Source organism: Grammomys surdaster, unplaced genomic scaffold (genome assembly GCF_004785775.1).
Source record: "Grammomys surdaster isolate TR1022 unplaced genomic scaffold, NIH_TR_1.0 126153, whole genome shotgun sequence".
NCBI classification, from domain to species: domain Eukaryota; kingdom Metazoa; phylum Chordata; class Mammalia; order Rodentia; family Muridae; genus Grammomys; species Grammomys surdaster.
This window is the reverse complement of record NW_021620961.1, coordinates 9,052,947-9,072,664: the sequence shown is the minus strand read 5'-3', so window position 1 is coordinate 9,072,664 and position 19,718 is coordinate 9,052,947. Positions and strand designations below refer to the sequence as shown.

The 19,718-nt window shown below is 38.3% G+C and overlaps 1 protein-coding gene across 1 annotated transcript in view; it reads right to left on the bottom strand.

Annotated features, from left to right (window-relative positions):
- Lipi (lipase I) overlaps nucleotides 1–19,718 on the bottom strand; it is a 56,287-nt gene that overhangs the window by 15,565 nt on the left and 21,004 nt on the right. The window contains exons 6-8 of the mRNA XM_028757235.1: nucleotides 11,967–12,056; nucleotides 3,802–3,969; nucleotides 1,647–1,751 (exon numbers count right to left, since the gene is read on the bottom strand). Of these exons, the coding sequence (XP_028613068.1) occupies nucleotides 1,647–1,751; nucleotides 3,802–3,969; nucleotides 11,967–12,056 (363 nt within the window). The remainder of the gene's footprint in view (nucleotides 1–1,646; nucleotides 1,752–3,801; nucleotides 3,970–11,966; nucleotides 12,057–19,718) is intronic.

The following is a 19,718-nucleotide window of genomic DNA, read 5'->3' as shown; positions in this document are numbered from 1 at the left end:
TTCCCAACTGTTCTTGGAAATGGGACCTGCCCTGAAGGGTGGTCAACATACTAGGACTCACATTTTTATAGAAAATTAAAAAAAAAATGAATCAGGTTTTTGAAGAACAAGAACCTGCCAGAAAATTTTGATAATTTGACTAAATCAATGCTAAATTATAACCTTTCTGAAAGCATAAAATCAAATAGAAACATTATATGAGCCAATTAAACAATGTTATGTTTTTAAGGAACATATTTAAGTATTTATTATAAGGTCTCCCAATTACCTGATAATAGATACAGGTAAATGTGCTTAACAACTTTAATTGTCGATGGCTTTGGATGCTGAGGAATGACAGTGAACTTAAATAACTGTATATAGTGTAAGTTCATTGGAGCTGTTTTACCTCAGCTAGATATGCTAATATATAATAAAAAAGCTGATATTGTACACATGCACATGCACACACACATGCATTTTTAAAACATAAGGCATAGTGCTTTGATGCATAAAAATAATTAATAAATAATTAAAAATATAAAAAAAATATTTGCCCAAATGATTCAGTACTGAAAAGTCATCAGTAGGATAAGTTTAACAATAAAGAATAAAGAAATAAAAAATTTAACAATGAAAAGAAGAGTGAAGTAAAGAAATATATGTATAAAGCTGAAAATAGGAAATAGAAGAGAATATTCAACATTAGGAAAAAGAAAAAAGGTGTAGAAGAGAAGGAGGAAGAAGGAAAGAGCATTGAACACATGGAGATGTGAATGCAAGAAGTACATACATGGACAGAAGTATATATGTGTGCAGAAGTACATATATGGGCAGAAGTACATATGTGTGCAGAAGTACATATATGGACAGAAGTACATATAAGTGCAGGAAGTACATGTGAGTGCAGGAAATACATGTGAGTGAAGGAACTAGATGTGAGTGCAGGAACTACATGTGTATGCAGAAGTATATATGAGTGCAGAAAGTACATGTGAGCACCAGAAGTACATGTGAGTGCAGGTAGTACATGTGACTACAGATGTACATACGTGTGCAGAAGTACATGAGTGCAGAAAGTACATGTGAGTGCAGGAAGTACCTGTCAGTGCAGGAAGTGCATATGACTGCAGGAAATACATATGAATCCAGTAAATATATGTGAGTGCAGGTAGTACATGTGAGTGAAGGAACTACATATGAGTGCAGGAACTACATGTAAGTGCAGGAACTACATGTGAGTGCAGGAACTACATGTATATGCAGAAGTACATATGAGTGCAGAAAGTACATGTGAGCACCAGAAGTACATGTGAGTACCGGAAATACATGTGAACGCCAGAAGTATGTGTGAGTACAGGAAGCATATCCAAGCAGTGCTTGAAGACAAATGAAACTAGTGTGGTTGATTCAAACAATGGATGTTGACTCCATTGTCTTTCTCCTCTTCTCTTTCATGATTGCCATTGTCTTGTTTCTTATACTTATTATAATACTTATCTAACCACTGTATTTAGAAGTAAGTAACGGGATTCTCCAATTTGCAGGTTTAAAAACAGTGAAAAAGTCATACCTAACAATTACTTATAACCATGCTTGCCATTATTCTCAGATAACATATGTTTGTCTATAATGGCTCATTTAAAAAAATAATGCAAACAACTTACTACAGAATGGATTTTGGCCACTAGTATCCAAAAATGCAATGGTCCTAAGAGGCCATTCGTCTGTTTTTTTCTTCAACTCTTCTTTCCATAGTTTAGCTTGATTACCTAAGATTTGAGAAAGAACACAGGAATTGAATTTCTATCAAAGAGCACACAAACTCTTCAAATCACTAAAGTTCTTAAACAGCATGCATGAACAAATATAGATTAAAAGGTGCCTTAAAAATATGCAAGATACTTTACATTAATTTTAAAAGTAACTCTTATATTCAAGATTCACAAAACCATTCTACTTATTAGAACTTGACATAATATGAATGACTAGGATTCACTTTTATCAGTTTTTACATCATATTATAAATTCGGAAGTTTATTCACAATTTTTTAGTAAATTCATTATAAATGGGTTACGTAAAATTTTAACACGCAATTTAGCTCTGAAAATAAAGCCCCAAATTATCATCTCTATACTATATATGTAGTATATATCACACAGACACACACACAGACACACACACAGACACACAGACACACACACAGACACACACACACACACACACATATATATATATATGTATATATATATGGTATGTGTACCATGATATACATAAATAATATAAATCTTATGTACTGAATATATTTCTTATATATACACATATCTACAAAGTATTAAATTAATAATATATTAAATATATCCAGATACCTCTTCTGACTACCTCAAAATTGTTATATTTAATATGGTCGCCATAGTACTTAACTGATATTTTAGAATTTTTTAACTTTACTTCAACCTTACATTCTTAAACAATCTCTATAGTTATTTTGAAGCACAGATAGAAAAAAATACTACTAGTAAAGCAATCCTCTGTAGATGTAAAGTAAATAAATAACCTAATTAGGTCACATGGACAGAAGAAATCTAATGAATGGAAATATGGATTGGCCAAATTCTGGATAGACCATGTTTTATGTAGAGATGCCCCCATGTGTGGTTAGCGAGGTTAAATAAAGCAGGGTGCCCTGGGTTCAGTCTTCCTAATTAACTCCTGCTACTCCTAGAGCACCTTTGACTTTGCAAGCATTTCTGGAATACTTTTCCATGGTACTAACCAGGTATGATGAGATCTGGAGTTCTCTTTGAAAAATTACTGAACAGTCTCTGGAATTGTTTTAAGTCATTTTTAAAAACTTTTTACTTGAACACCTTTTATTTACTTATTTATTCCTTCACAATTTCATCTATATAGATAATATGAATTTGGTGGTTTGGATGAAAAGGGGCCTCATAGAGTCATAGGGAGGGGAAATATTAGGAGCTGTGGCCTTGTTGGAGGGATTGTGTTCCTGGGAGAGGGATTTGAAGTTTCAGATGCTCACACCAGGCCCAGTGTCACTCTCTACTGCTTGCTGATCCAGATGGAGAACTCTCAGCTACTTCTCCAGCATCATGTCTGCCTGCATGTCGCCATGCTCTGCTCCATGACAATACGCTAGATCTCTAAACAGTAAGCAAGCCCCTACTTAAATGCTTTTTTTTTGGGGGGGGGGAGAGTTACTGTGGTCCTGGTGTCTCCTCACAGCAACCAAATTCCAACTAAGGCAACATATATACTGCACTTTATACCCCTCATTATCCTTGCCTCCTTCTTCATTCCATCTTTTTGTGGGTTATTTATTTTCTCTCTATTTTTTTATTGTCAGATTTTCATTTTCAAAAGCTGCCAACATAACTGCCCTTGATAAGTTTTACTGACATGGAAGGCATGAACTACACAGAATTCTTGACTACTTGCTGAGAACAAATATAAAGCTAGCTAGCTATGAGGTACACCTCTTCACTTGTACCTAAGACTTCCTACTAAAAGAAATAAAGATAAAAGCAAAGCTTCCAGTGAACATTCTGCCTCTAAACATAGGAAGAGAGGAGGGCAAATGCCTTAGACAAAAATTGATAGGGAATGTATACACTGGATCTACCATTACCTTGTTGATAAATTTTCCCCAAACCATAATATACTAGCAATTTTTTTTAATAAAAAGCACACTTTAGCATCCAGCCTAAAATACTACACTGATGGTATTACTCATCTTCAAAAGGTATTACTCATCTTCAAAATATTATATTTATTATAATAAATGCAACAACTTCTCTCACCAAGTCTTGGGCAGGAGTCTTTGTAAAGTTCCCCACAGTCCATACACAAACCATTCTTGTAATCATTGTAGGAACGACAAGGAAATGAAACAAAGTTGCAGTTGGTTTCAAAAGCTGCGAGGAACAAGTAAACTGCTCGCTGATGGTCACATTTAAAATAATTCATTCCTTAGGTGTGAAAAAAACATGCAAAAGTAAAGGTAAATACATTAAACCAAGGGCAAGTGAAATAAAGAAAAACTGACCGTTAATTATACCAAATTCTATTTCTTATGTATACAAAGCATTGAAAATGCAGTTATAGTTCAACCTATCAAAAAAGTCCCATCAAAATTTTAAATTGAGCATGACTTTTTTATGAAATCAATGAAACATCTTCATAAAGTAATCCAAAGAAAAGTAACTGTTTCAATTTAACAGGCTATACTAACACACTGCAACAATGTTTACTGTTATAATATTTCTCCCTTCTAATTGTATATGGCTAAAATATTGATGCAATGTCAAATATGTCTATGGAGGAAAGTGGAGTTAAAATTCACTTATGTCAAATTGTGGAGCAGAGACTGAAGGAAAGGCCTTCCAGAGACTGCCCCACCTGGGGATCCATCCCATATACAAAGGCCAAACCCAGACACTATTGCAGATGCCAAGAAGTGCATGGTGACAGGAGCATGATATAGCTGTCTCCTGAGAGGCTCTTCCAGTGTCTGATAAATACAGAGGCTGATAGTCATAATCAACCTTTGGACTGAGCACCAGGTCCCCAATGAAGGAGTCAGAGAAAGGACTGAAGGGGCTGTAGGGGTTTGCAACCCCATAGGAAGAACAACAATACCAACCAGACCCCAGAGGTCCCAGGGACTAAACCACCACCAAAGAGTACACATAGAGGGATCTATGGCTCCAGCTGCATATGTAGCAGAGGATGGCCTTGTTGGGCATCAATGGGAGGAGAGGTCTTTGGTCTTGTGAAGGCTTGATGCCCCAGTGTATGGGGAATGCCAGGGAGGGGAGGTAAGAGTGAATGGATGGGAGGGGGAGCACCCTCATAGAAGCAGAGGGGGAGAAGATGGGATAGGGGATTTGCAGAGGGGAAACCCGGAAAGGGGATAACTTTTGAAATGTTAATAAATGAAATATCCAATAAAAAATACTTATGTCACCTCCCTTTCCAAATTTTTTTATATTTTCTTTCTTTGGTTCACTCTTCTTTAGTCACAGTGGCATTTGCTCATGTGCTTAACAGCCATAATGCTTTAGGGAGCCCCATTCCACACTCAGAAAGCATGCATAATCCCATGCGTGGGACAGAGAAGTGACCAGAGTTGTCAAATCTGTGTATATGTGGAAATAATTGATCATAAGTGCAAACTCAACTTTTAGGATATTATAGGATACTTTAGCTATAGACATTTTTTATATGATTGAAAATTGTTCTTCATTGTTACAATAATGTACTAAAATTTTTGAAACCACACAAAACAGGTTTCATCCATGACCAGTTGTATATACTAGTAACCTTTGCATATTAAGTGGTATCAATTTAAATTATTTCTTTTTTTTTCATGTGAAAATTTATTTGGAACTTTAATGGGTAAACCGAAAAAAAAAATCACATGAAAGGATATCTTAAATTAGGTGTGATTGTTTTGTGATAAGTGGTTTGAAGATGCAATATCCTCAATACATAATGATTTTTTTTTAGATTTTTTTATTGGATGTTTTATTTACATTTCATATGTTGTCACTTACCCCATCCCCCGCTCACCTAGGAACCCCCTATCCCCTCACCCCTCCTCCTTCTTCTCTGCGGATGTAACCCCTACCTACCCCCTCACTCCCACCTCCCCACCCTCAAATTCCCACCCCCTGGCGCGTCCAGCCTTCATGAGTTCAAGGATCTCTTTTTCCACCTGTGCCCAGCAGGGCCCTACACTCTTATATATTCAGCTGAAGCCCTGGATCCCTCCCTAAGTGCTCCCAGGCTGGTGGTTTAGACCCTGGGAGCTGTGGTTGGTTGGTATTGTTGCTCTGCTCATGGGGCCAGAATCCCTTTCAGCTCCAATGGCCTTCACTCTAACTCCTCCATTGGGAACCCCATTATCAGTTCAATGGCTAGTTATGAGCATCTGCCTCTGAATATGTCAGACTCTTGAAGACCTCTGAGGAGACATCCATATCAGGCTCTTATCAGCATGCACTTCCTGACTTCCACATCAGCATCTACCTTTGGTGACTGCACATGGGATGGATACTCAGGTGGAATGGTCTTCAGACGGCCCCTCCTTCAGTTTCTGTCCCTCACTTTGTCTCCATATTTGCTCCCTTGAGTATTTTGTTGCTCCTTCTAAGAAGGACCGAATCACCCCCACTTGGTCTTCCTTCTTCATGAGCTTCATGTGGCCTGTGAGTTGCATCTTGAGCATTTCAAGGTTCTGGGCAAATATCCAATAATCAGTGAGTGAATACCATGTGTGTTCTTTTGTGATTGGCTTACTTTACTCATGATGATAATTTCTAGTTCCATCCATTTACCTAGGAAACTCTCAAATTCATTGTTTTTAATAGCTGAGTAATAATCCATTGTGTAAATATACCACATTTTTTGAATCCATTCCTCAGTTGAAGGACATCTGGGTTCTTTCCATCTCCTGGCTATTATCAATAAGGCTGCTATGAACATAGTTGAGCATATGTCCTTGTTATATGTTCAAGCATCTTCTGGGTATATGCCTAGGAGTGGTATAGCTGGATCCTCGGGTAATGCTATGTCCAATTTTCTGAGGAACTGCCAGATTGATTTCCAAAGTGGTTGCACCATCTTGCAGACCCACTAACAATGGAGGAGTGTTCCTCTTTCTCCACACCCTCGCCAGCATCTACTATCACCTGAGTTTTTAATCTTAACCATTCTGACTGGTGTGAGATGGAATCACAGGGTTGTTTTGATTTGCATTTCCCTGACAACTAAGGATACTGAACATTTCTTTAGGTGCTTCTCGGCCATTCGAGTTTCCTCCGTTGAAAATTCTTTAAGCTCTATACCCCATTTTTAATAGGGTTATTTGGTTCTCTGCAGTCTAATTTCTTGAGTTCTTTGTATATATTGGATATTATCAGATGTAGGATTGGTAAAGATCTTTTCCCAATTTGTTGGTTGTCGTTTTGTCCTATTGACAGTGTCCTTTGCCTTACAGAAACTTTGCAATTTTATGAAGTCCCATTTGTCAATTCTTGATCTTAGAGCATATGCCATTGGTATTCTGTTCAGGAACTTTTCCCCTGTGCCCAAGTACTTGATGCTCTTCCCCACATTCACTTCTATTAGTTTCAGTGTATCTGGCTTTATGTGGAGGTCCTTTATCCACTTAGACTTGAGCTTTGTACAAGGAGATAAGAATGGATCAATTTTCATTCTTCTATATGTTGTCCTCCATTTGAACCAGCACCATGTGTTGAAAATGCTGTCCTTTTTCCACTGGACAGTTTTAGCTCCTTTGTCAAAGATCAAGTGACCATAGGTGTGTGAGTTCATTTCTGGGTCTTCAACTCTATTCCATTGATCTTCCTGCCTGTCTCTGTACCAATACCAAGTAGTTTTTATCACTATTGCTCTGTAGTACAGCTTGAGGTCAGGGATAGTGATTCCTCCAGAAGTTCTTGTATTGTTGAGAATAGTTTTCGCAATCCTGAGTTTTTTGTTATTCCATATGAATTTGAGAATTTCCTTTTCTAACTCTGTGAAGAATTCAGTTGGGATTTTAATGGGAATTGCATTGAATCTGTAGATTGCTTTTGGCAAGATGGCCATTATTTTTATATTAATCCTGTCAATCCATGAGCATGGGAGATCTTTCCATTTTCTGAGATCTTCTTCGATTTCGTTCTTCAGGGACTTGAAGTTCTTGTCGTACAGGTCTTTCACTTGCTTGGTTAGATTCACACCAAGGTATTTTATATTATTTGCAATAATTGTGAAGGGTGTCATTTCCCTAATTTCTTTTTCGGTCTGTTTATCTATCATGTAGAGGAAGGCTATTGATTTTTTGAGTTCATTTTATAACCATCAACTTTGCAGAAGTTGTTTATCAGGTTTAGGAGTTCTCTGGTGGAAGTTTTGGGGTCACTTAAGTATACTATCATATCATCTGCAAATAATGATATTTTGACTTCTTCCTTTCCTATTTGTATTCCTTTGACTTCTTTTTGTTGTCTAATTGCTCTGGCTAGGACTTCCAGTACTATATTGAATAGGTAGGGGGAGAGTGGGCAGCCTTGTCTAGTCCCTGATTTTAGTGGGATTGCTTCAAGTTTCTCTCCATTTAGTTTGATGTTGGCTACTGGTTTGTTGTAAACTGCTTTTACTATGTGTAGGTAGGGGCCTTGAATTCCTGATCTTTCCAAGACTTTTACCATGAAGGGATGTTGAATTTTGTCAAATGCTTTCTCAGCATCTAGTGGTATGATCATGTGGTTTTTTTCTTTGAGTTTGTTTATATAGTGGATTACATTGATGGATTTCCGAATATTGAACCATCCCTGCATTCCTGGGATAAAACCTACTTGATCATGATGGATGATTGTTTTGGTGTGTTCTTGGATTCGGTTTGCTAGAATTTTATTGAGTATTTTTGCATCGATGTTCATAAGGGAGATTGGTCTGAACTTCTCTTTCTTTGTCAGGTCTTTGTGGGGTTTGAGTATGAGTGTAATTGTAGCTTCATAGAATGAATTGGGTAGTGTTCCTTCTGTTTCTATTTTGTAGAATAGTTTGAAGAGAATTGGTACTAGGTCTTCCTTGAAGGTCTGATAGAATTCAGCACTAAAACCATCTGGTCCTGGGCTTTTTTTAGTGGAGAGACTTTTAATGACTGTTGCTATTTCCTTAGGGGTTATGGGACTATTTAGATGGTTTATCTGCTCCTGATTTAACTTTGGTACCTGGTATCTGTCTAGGAAGTTGTCCATTTCATCCAGGTTTTCTAGTTTTGTTCAGTATAGGCCTTTGTAGTAGGATCTGATGATTTTTTGAATTTCTTCAGTTTCTGTTGTTATGTCTCCCTTTTCAGTTCTGATTTTATTAATTTGGATACTGTCTCTGTGCCCTCTGGTTAATCTGGCTAAGGGTTTATCTATCTTGTTGATTTTCTCAAAGAACCAGCTCCTGGCCTTGTTGATATTTTGTATTGTTCTTTCTGTTTCTATTTGGTTGATTTCAGCTCTGAGTTTGATTATTTCCTGCCTTCTACTCCTCTTGGGTGTATTTGCTTCTTTTTTTTTCTAGAGCTTTTAGTTGTGCAGTCAAGTTGTTAGTGTGTGCTCTCTCCGGTTTCTTTTTGTAGGCACTTTGAGCTATGAGTTTTCGTCTTAGCACTGCCTTCATGAAGTCCCACAAGTTTTGGTATGATGTGTCCTCATTTTCATTGAGTTTTAAAAAGTCTTTAATTTCTTTCTTTATTTCTTCCTTGAGCAAGTCATCATTGAGTTGAGATTTGTTCAGTTTCCATGTGCACGTGGGTTTTCCATTGGTTTTGTCATTATTAAAGACCAGTCTTAGTCCGTGGTGATCTGATAAGATGCAAGGGATTATTTCAATTTTTTTGTATCTGTAAAGGCCTGTTTTGTGACCAATTATATGGTCTATTTTGGAGAAGGTACCATGAGGTGCTGAGAAAAATGTATATTTTTTTGTTTTAGGATGAAATGTTCTATAGATGTCTGTTAAGTCCATTTGGTTCATAACTTCTGTTAATGTCAAAGTGTCTCGGTTTAGTTTCTGTTTCCATGATCTGTCCATTGCTGAGAGTGGGGTGTTGAAATCCCTCACTATTATTGTGTGAAGTGTAATGTGTGTTTTGAGCTTTAGTAAAGTTTCTTTTATGTATGTAGGTACCCTTGCATTTGGAGCATAGATGTTCAGAATTGAGAATTCACCTTGGTAGATTTTTCCTTTGATGAGTATAAAGTGTCCTTCCTTATCTTTTTTTATTAATTTTGGATGAAAGTCGATTTTATTTGATATTAGAATGGCTACTCCAGCTTGTTTCCTGGGACCATTGGCTTGGAAAATTGTTTTCCACCCTTTTATTCTGAGGTAGTGTCTGTCTTTGTCACTGAGGTGCGTTTCTTGTATGCAGCAAAATTCTGGGTCTTGTTTGTGTATCCAGTCTGATAGTCTGCGTCTTTTTATTGGGGAATTGAGACCATTGATGTTAAGAGATATTAAGGAAAAATGATTGTGGCTTCCTGTTATTTTTTTTACTAGAGGTAGAATTATGTTTGTGTAGTTACCTTCTTTTGGGGTTGTTGGAAGATTACTTCCTTGCTTTTTCTAGGTTGTAGTTTCCCTCCTTGTGTTGGTGTTTTCCATCAATTATCCTTTGAAGTGCTGGGTTTGTGGGAAGATATTGTGCAAATTTGGTTTTGTCATGGAATAGTTTGGTTTCACCATCTATAGTGATTGAGAGTATTGCTGGTTATAGTAATCTGGGCTGGCAATTGTGTTCTCTTAGGGTCTGTATGATATCAGTCCAGGCTCTTCTGGCTTTTATAGTCTCTGGTGAGAAGTCTGGTGTAATTCTTATAGGTCTGCCTTTATATGTTACTTGACCTTTTTCCCTTACTGCTTTTAGTATTTTTTCTTTGTTTTGTGCATCTGATGTTTTGATTATTATGTGACAGGAGGTATTTCTTTTCTGGTCTAGTCTATTTGGTGTTCTGTAGGCTTCTTGTATGTTTATGGGCATCTTGTTCTTTAGGTTAGGGAAGTTTTCCTCAATAATTTTGTTGAAGATATTTACTGGCCCTTTAAGTTGGGAGTCTTCATTCTCATCTATACCTATTATCCTTAGGTTTGGTCTTCTCATTGTGTCCTGGATTTCCTGGATGTTTTGAGTTAGGAGTATTTTGCATTTTGCATTTTCTTTAACAACTGTGTCCATATTTTCCACCATATCTTCTGCATTTGAGATTCTCTCTTCTGTCTCTTGTATTTGGTTGGTAATGTTTGCATCTATGACTCCTGATTTCTTTCTTAGGTTTTCTATCTCCATGGTTGTCTCCCTTTGAGCTTTCTTTATTGTTTCTATTTCCATTTTCAGATCCTGAATGTTTTTGTTTAATTCCTTCTTTGTGTTTTCTTGCATTTCTTTAAGGGATTTCTGTGATTCCTCTTTAAGGGCTTCTAACTGTTTACTTGTACTCTCCTGTATTTCTTTAAGGGAGTTACTTATGTCCTTCTTATAATCCCCTATCATCATCATGAGAAGTGATTTTAATTCTGAATCCTGCTTTTCAGGTGTGATGGGGTGTCCAGGGCTTGCTATATTGGGATAACTGGGTACTGATGATGCCAAGAAACTTTGGTTTCTGTTGCTTATGTTCTTGCGCTTGCCTTTCGCCATCTGGTTAACTCTAGTGTTATCTGTCCTCACTGTGTAAGACTGGAGTCTGCATTTCCAGTTATCTTGCTTGTGGCAGAGCTCCTCAGAGTCCAGATGTCTCTGTGGTCTTATGATCCTAATCTCATGGGCGGAAGAACTCCTGGGACTCAGGCCACCTCTTAGATCTGGAAATCCTTCTGCTCTGGGTGCAGTGGTTCCTCTAGGATGGCTCAGGATATGATGTCTCCCAAGTGCAAACCACCTTGGTATCTGCTGCTCTGAGTGCAGTGGCTCCTTGGCTGCTCTGAGTGCAGTGGCTCCTCTAGGATGGCTCAGGTTTCAGTATCTCCACATGAGCAGACCAACTCTGTGTCTGCCCCAGCCCAAAGGACCAGGCAGGGGTGGAAGGGAAGTGGAATTCTAGAGGGGCGGGGTTTGGGTAGCTGGTGTGTCCTGAATGTCCTCGGCTCCCAGATGTATCTCTGAGGCTTAGGGAGTGAGATGGAATTCTTACAGGCTGCTCTGAGTGCAGTGGCTCCTCTAGGATGGCTGAGGATTCAGTATCTCCACAGGAGCAAACCAACTCTGTGTCTGCCCCAGCCTTTAAATTATTTCTTGCCAATAACTTCCCTAAGTCAATATTGCCCATGGATTAACAAGCCAAAAGGTAATTTAACTTATCATATCATTTTGAATTCTCAAAAACTGTTATCAGAATATATTGTATAAAAAATATAGTTTCAATAAAATAAAAAAAGAATGAAAATACTTTTAATATACCTGAAAAAAGTGATGTAGGACAACCTGGCTGTTTTTTTCCTCCATTTGGATAAAAGTCAATGTGTCCTGATGGCTCTTGAATACCCAAACCTAGGAAGAAAACACTCATGAAATCACAGAGCTTTTAAAATGCTTTGAGCAATTCCATAACATCTGCTAAAATCCATTACACTCATTCTTCAGAAGTTTGAAATAAAGATAAATGTTGTTCTATCTTTGTTAGTTTCTTCTGTCTCTAGCAACCATTCCCTCCATCTCTTCTTCTCCCCACTCCCTCCTTCTTTCCCCATCACTTTTTCCCTTTTCAGACATATACACATATGAAATATATATCCATATATCCATACTCATATAAACAACAGCTCAAAATACCCTAGAACTCACTATGTAACTGAAGCCTGGCCCCAAACTCAGAATAATTCTCTTTATTCTACCTTCTAAGTTCTAAGATTATGTATATGAGTTACAATAAATGGATGCTCTTTTTAAAATTAGCAGTTTTCTGGTACCTCCTTTTCAAATAGATTCTCATAAAAATTATGTGTCAATAATTTTGTACATTTATTATTCACCTGTTTACTACAAGCCAATCCTAATATTTTGAGGTAGAAGGGGAGGAAATCTTTGTAGTGGAAATGTTGTGTGATAGAGAAAATATAAGAAAAACTGAAAGAATGATTTGTTAGATAGTAATCAATGTATGTAGTGGAGAAAAAAATCAAAATAAAAGACACCTGACAGCAAGGATAGTCCTTGAATACTTTTTAAAGTAGAAGTTAAGACTGGACACCTTCTTATGTAGCTTGGCTGAGAATTTCTCACTCTGCAGTTTGACAACTTAAATGGATGTGTGTAGACTTGGAGGCAGTGAGTCAATGGTATATGTGGGAACAGACTAGAGTCCACAAAGAAACTGGCTAAGATACAATGGGCAAGGATCTGCACAAGACAGGATACTACAAGTTTGCATACAGCTGTCAGGGTAGTCTGATGCTTTTCTCACTCTTTGGATGATGATGCCTTGGGCTTGCTGATGCTAGCTTTACTCAGTAGCAAAATCTACAAAGCTAACTGCCCTCACTGGTTAGAACTTGTGCTAAGGTGGCATGAACCATGTGACAATGATTTATGTGCTTATAGTTGCTTGTAGATTTCCAGGACTCTGGACAAGATTCAAATTCTGAATCTATTACCAATATTTCAATCTATAACCAAGGGGAGCATGAAAGGTATATCAAGGCACTTCTGGTCTGGGCCCGAACACAGAGCAGGTCTCAGGTAGCAGCTCTGTACTCAACTTCACAAAACCCAGAGGAAGAGGTCCTCCCACTAGCTTTAACTCGGGCAGCATCTCAGGTAAGGAAACAGCAACACTTGCCTCAAACAGGGGGTAACTGGGACCCACTGGGACCCAGGAATTCACTCCTGGCCCGGAGCTAGGGTTCCTTCTGATCTGGGCCCGAGCACTCAGCCGATCCCGGGAGTCAGCTCTGTACCCAATCTCATAGAACCCAGAGGAAGTGGGGCTCCGAAGAGCTCTAACCCAAGCAATAGAGCAGTATCTTAGGCAAGAAGGCAGCAACACTTGCCCCAAACAGGGGGTAACTGAGACCCACTGGAACCCAGGAATTCACTCCTGGCCCAGAGCATGGGTTCCTTCTGGTCTGGGCCCGAGCACTCAGCAGATCCTGGGAGTCAGCTCTGCATCCAATCTCAAAGAACCCAGAGGAAGCGGGGCTCCCAGGAGGTCTAACCTGAGCAGTATCCTAGGCAAGGAGGCTGCAACACCTGCCCCAAACAGGGAGTAACTGAGACCCACTGGGACCCAGGAATTCACTCCTGGCCTGGAGCACGGGTTCCTTCCAGTCTCCACCTGAGCACCGAGCAATCTTGAGCCTCAGCTCTAATCCCAGCAGCAAAACCCATCACAAGCAGTTCTCACACAACCTAGATAATAGGAAAGACAGGCTCCTGTTAGAGACAGCCCAGATAGCACAAAGGAGATCCAGATGTCGAAAGGCAAGCGCAAGAACACAAGCACCAGCAACCCAAGGCTCTTGCCATCATCAGAACCTAGTTCTCCCACATTAGAAAGTCCTGAACTCTGCATATCACCAGGAAAGCAAGAACCAGATCTAAAATCACTTCTAATGATGATGATAGAGGACTTTAAGAAGGACATAACACTCTCAAAAAATTTGAGAACACGGGTAAACAGGTAGAAGCCCTTAAAGAGGAAACACAAAAATCCCTTAAAGAATTACAAGAAAAAACAAACAAACAGGTGAAAGAATTGAACAAAACCATCCAGGACATAAAAATGGAACTAGAAAAAATAAAGAAATCACAAAGGGAGACTACCCTGGAGATAGAAAACCTAAGAAAGAAATCAGGAGTCATAGACACAAGCATCACCAACAGAATACAAGCTATAGAAGAATCTCAGGTGCAGAAGATACCATAGAAAATATTGACACAACTATCAAAGAAAACACAAAATGCAAAAAGTTATTAACACAAAACATCCAGGAAATCCAGGCCAGAATGAGAAGACCAAACCTAAGGATAATAGGTATAGAAGAGAGTGAAGATTCCCAACTTAAAGGGACAATAAATATCTTCAACAAAATTATACAAGAAAATTTTCCTAACCTAAGGAATGAGAATAACCATAATCCCATAATCATAGAAGAAGCCTACAGAACACCAAATAGACTAGATCAGAAAAGAAATACCTCCCGTCTCATAATAGTCAAAACACAAAACGCACAAAACAAAGAAAGAATTTTAAAAGCAGTAAGGGAAAAAGGCCAACTAACATATAAAGGCAAACCTATCAGAATTACGCCTGACTTCTCACCAGATACTATAAAGGCCAGAAGATCCTGAACAGATGTCATACAGACCCTAAGAGAACATAAATGCCAGCCCAGGTTACTATATCCAGCAAAACTCTCAATTACCATAGATGGAGAAAGCAAGATCTTCCACGACAAAACCAAATTTATACAGTATTTTTCCACAAACCCAGCTCTAGAAAGGATAATAGCAGGAAAGCTCCAATACAAAGAGGGCAACTACACCCTAGAAAGAGCAAAAAAAATAATCCTCTTCCAACAAACCCAAAAGAAGACAACCACACAAACAATGCCTCCACTAAAGCAAAAATGACAGGAAGCAACAACACCTTCTCCTTAGTATCTCTTAACATCAATGGACTCAATTTCCCCCCCCAAAAAAGGCATAGGCTAACGGACTGGATACACAAACAGGATCCAGCTTTTTGCTGCATACAGGACACCCACCTCCGCCACAAGACAGACACTACCTTAGAGTAAAAGGTTGGAAAACAATTTTTCAAGCAAATGGCCCTAAGAAACAAGCTGGGGTAGCCATTCTAATATCGAATAAAGTCGACTTTCAACTTAAAGCTATCAAAAAGGATAAGGAAGGTCATTTCATACGTGTCAATGGAAAAGTCATCCAACATGAACTCTCAATTCTGAATATCTAAGCGCCAAATGTAAGAGCACCCACCTTCATAAAAGAAATCTTACTAAAGCTCAAAGCACACATTGCACCTCACACAATAATAGTGGGAGACTTCGACACCCTACTCTCAGCAATGGATAGATCATGGAAACAGAAACTAAATAGAGATACAGTGAAGCTACCAGAAGTTATGAACCAAATGAACCTAACAGATATCCATAGAACTTTCCATCCTAAAGCAAAAAAATATACTTTTTCTCAGCACCTCATGGTACCTTCTCCAAATTAGACCAAATAATTAGGCACAAAACAGGCCTCAACAGATTCAAAAAAATTGAAATAATCCCTTGCATCCTATCAGATCACCATGGTCTAAGGCTGGTCTTCAAAAATGACAAAGACAATGGAAAGCCCACATTCACATGGAAACTGAACAACACCCTACTCGTTGATAATCTGGTCAGGGAAGAAATAAAGAAAGAAATTAAAGACTTTTTAGAATTTAATGAAAATGATGACACATCGTACCAAAACCTATGGGATGCAATGAAAGCAGTGCTAAGAGGAAAATTCATAGCTCTAAGTGCATACAAAAAGAAACTGGAGGGAGCTTACACTAGCAGCTTGACAATGCACCTGCAAGCCCTAGAACAAAAACAAGCTAATACACCCAAGAGGAGTAGAAGGCAGGAAATAATCAAACTCAGGGCTGAAGTCAACCAAATAGAAACAAAAAGAACTACACAAAGAATTAATAAAACAAGGAGCTGGTTCTTTGAGAAAACAACAAGATAGATAAACGGTTAGCCAGACTAATCAGAGGACAGAGAGACAGTATCCAAATTAATAAAATCAGAACTGAAAAGGATGACATAACAATAGAAACTGAGGAAATTCAAAAAATCATCAGATCCTACTACAAAAGCCTATACTCAACAAAACTGGAAAATCTGGATGAAATGGACAATTTTCTAGACAAATACAAGTTACCAATGTTAAATCAGGAGCAGATAAACCACCTAAACAGCCCCATAACCCAAAAAGAAATAGAAGCAGTCATTAAAAGTCTCCCCACTAAAAAAAGTCCGGGACCAGACAGTTTTAGTGCAGAATTCTATCAGACCTTTAAGGAAGACCTAATACCAATTCTCTTCAAAGTATTCCACAGAATAGAAACAGAAGGAACACTATCCAATGCGTTCTCTGAAGCCACAATTACGCTCATACCTAAACCACACAAAGACCCAACAAAGAAAGAGAACTTCAGACCAATCTCCCTTATGAACATTGATGCAAAAATACTCAATAAAATTCTAGTTAATCGAAGCCAAGAACACATCAAAACAATTACCCATCATGATCAAGTAGGCTTTATCCCAGGAATGCAGGGTTGGTTTAATATACGGAAATCCATCAACGTGATCCACTATATAAACAAACTCAAAGAAAAAAACCACATGATCATATCACTAGATGCTGAGAAAGCATTTGACAAAATTCAACACCCCTTCATGGTAAAAGTCTTGGAAGATAAGGAATTCAAGGTCCATACCTAAACATAGTAAAAGCAATATACAGCAAACCAGTAGCCAATATCAAACTAAATGTAAACTTGAAGCAATCCCACTAAAATCAGGGACTAGGTAAGGCTGCCCACTCTTCCCCTACCTATTCAATATAGTACTGGAAGTCCTAGCCAGAGCAATTAGGCAACACAAGGAGGTCAAAGGGATACAAATTGAAAAGGAAGTAGTCAAAATCTCACTATTTGCAGATGATATGATTGTATACTTAAGTGATCCCAAAGCTTCCACCAGAGAACTCCTAAACCTGATAAACAACTTTAGCAAAGTGGCTGGATATAAAATTAACTCAAGCAAATCAGTAGCCTTCCTCTACTCAAAAGATAAACTGGCTGAGAAAGAAATTATGGAAATGACACCCTTCACAATAGTCACAGATAATACAAAATACCTTGGTGTGAATCTAACCAAGCAAGTAAAAGACCTGTATGACAAGAACTTCAAGCCCCTGAAGAAAGAAATCGAAACAGACCTCAGAAGATCGAAAGATCTCCCATGTTCATGGATTGGAAGGATTAATATAGTAAAAATGGCTATCTTGCCAAAAGCAATCTACAGATTTAATGCAATCCCCATCAAAATTCCTACTCAATTCTTCACAGAGAGAGAAAGAGCAGTCTTAAAATTCATTTGGAATAACAAAAAACCCAGGATAGCAAAAACTACTCTCAGCAATAAAAGAACTTCTGGAGGAATCACCATCCCTGATTTCAAGCTGTACTACAAAACAATAGTGATAAAAACTGCATGGTGTTAGAACAGAGACAGGCAGGAGGATCAATGGAATAGAATAGAAGACTCAGAAATGAACCCTCATACCTGTGATCATTTGATCTTTGACAAAGGAGCTAAAACCATCCATTGGAAAAAAAGACAGCATTTTCAACAAATGGTGCTGGTCCAACTTGAGGTCAGCATGTAGAAGACTGCAAATTGATCCATTCTTATCTCCTTGTAGAAAAACTCAACTCCAAGTGGATCAAAGAGCTCCACATAATACCAGCTACACTGAAACTAATGGAAGAGAAACTGGGGAAAAGCCTCGAACACATAGGCGCTGGAGAAAAGCTCCTGAACAGAACACCAATGGCCTGTGCTCTAAGAACAAGAATTGACAAATGGGACCTCATAAAACTACAAAGCTTCTGTAAAGCAAAGGACACAGTCAATAGGACAAAGTGGCAACCAACAGATTGGGAAAAGATCTTCTCCAACCCTATATGTGATAAAGGGCTAATATCCAAAGTATACAAAGAACTGAAGAAATTAGACTCTAGACAATCAAAGAACCCTATTAAAAAATGGTGCACAGAGCTGAACAAAGAATTCTTAACTGAGGAAGCACGAATGATTGAGAAGCACCTAAAGAAGAGTTCAGCATCCCTAGTCATCAGGGAAATGCAAATGAAAACAACCCTGAGATTCCACCTCACACCAGTAGGAATAGCTAAGATCAAAAACACAGGTGACAGCAGATGTTGGCGAAGATGTGGAGAAAGAGGAACACTCCTCCACTGTTGGTGGGATTGTAAACTGGTACAACCACTATGGAAAGCAGTCTGGCGTTATCTCAGAAAACTGAACATAGTGTTACCTGAGGACCCAGCTATACCACTCCTGGGCATATACCCAAAAGATGTTTCAACATGCAACAGGAACACATGCTCTACTATGTTCATAGCAGCCTTATTTATAATAGCCAGAAGTTGGAAAGAACCCAGATGTCCTTCAACAGAAGAATGGATGCAGAAAATGTGGTACATTTATACAATGGAGTACTACTCAGCTATTAAAAACAATGAGTTCATGAAATTCTCAGGCAAATGGATGGAGCTGGAAAATATCATCCTGAGTGAGGTGACCCAGTCTCAAAAGAACATACATGGTATGCACTCACTGATAAGTGGATATTAGTCCAAAAGCTCACAATACCTAAGACATAACGCATAGATCACATGAAACTCAAGAAGAAGGAAGACCAAAGTGTGAGTGCTTTGGTCCTTTCTAGGAGTATCAAAAGTTTCAACCAGAGCTCCCAAAGTCTAAACCTCCAGCCTGAGAGCACAAAGGAAGGGACTCATGTCTCCACCTATATAGGTAACTGAGGGTAGCATTGTCAGACATCAGTGAAAGTGGAAGGCCATGGTCCCCGAAAGTTTGGATTCCCTAGTGTGGGGAATCCAAGAGCAGGGAGATGGGACTGGGAGGTTGTTTGGAGCACACCCTCAAAAAATAGGAGGAGCGGGTATGGGATAAGGGATTTTGGGGGAAATGGGAGAAGAGATAACATTGAAAGGTAAATATGTAAAATATCTAGTAAAAAAAAAACAGATAAAGGGTCTGAAAAAAAAGAGAGTTTACTTAATTCATATTATTTTCAAAAGTTTCTAGGAGATGCTAACTGGCTAAGATATTATTTTAAGCTCTCCACAAAAGAATTTAAGTCTCTGTTTAATATTCTCAAGAGAGATGTAAATCCTAATTCCTCTCAACAATTAGTTGACAAAATTGAAGTAATCTCACAAAAAGTAGAAGCTATTACTAATCGATATATTATATAGTCTGATTAGTTGTCGGCTGTGCCATAACAGTCCTTTGACAAAAAAGATTATTAATATAGATTTATATTTCTTTAAATAATCTCCGCATGACTCTCTTAGTGTGGAAGGAGCGACTG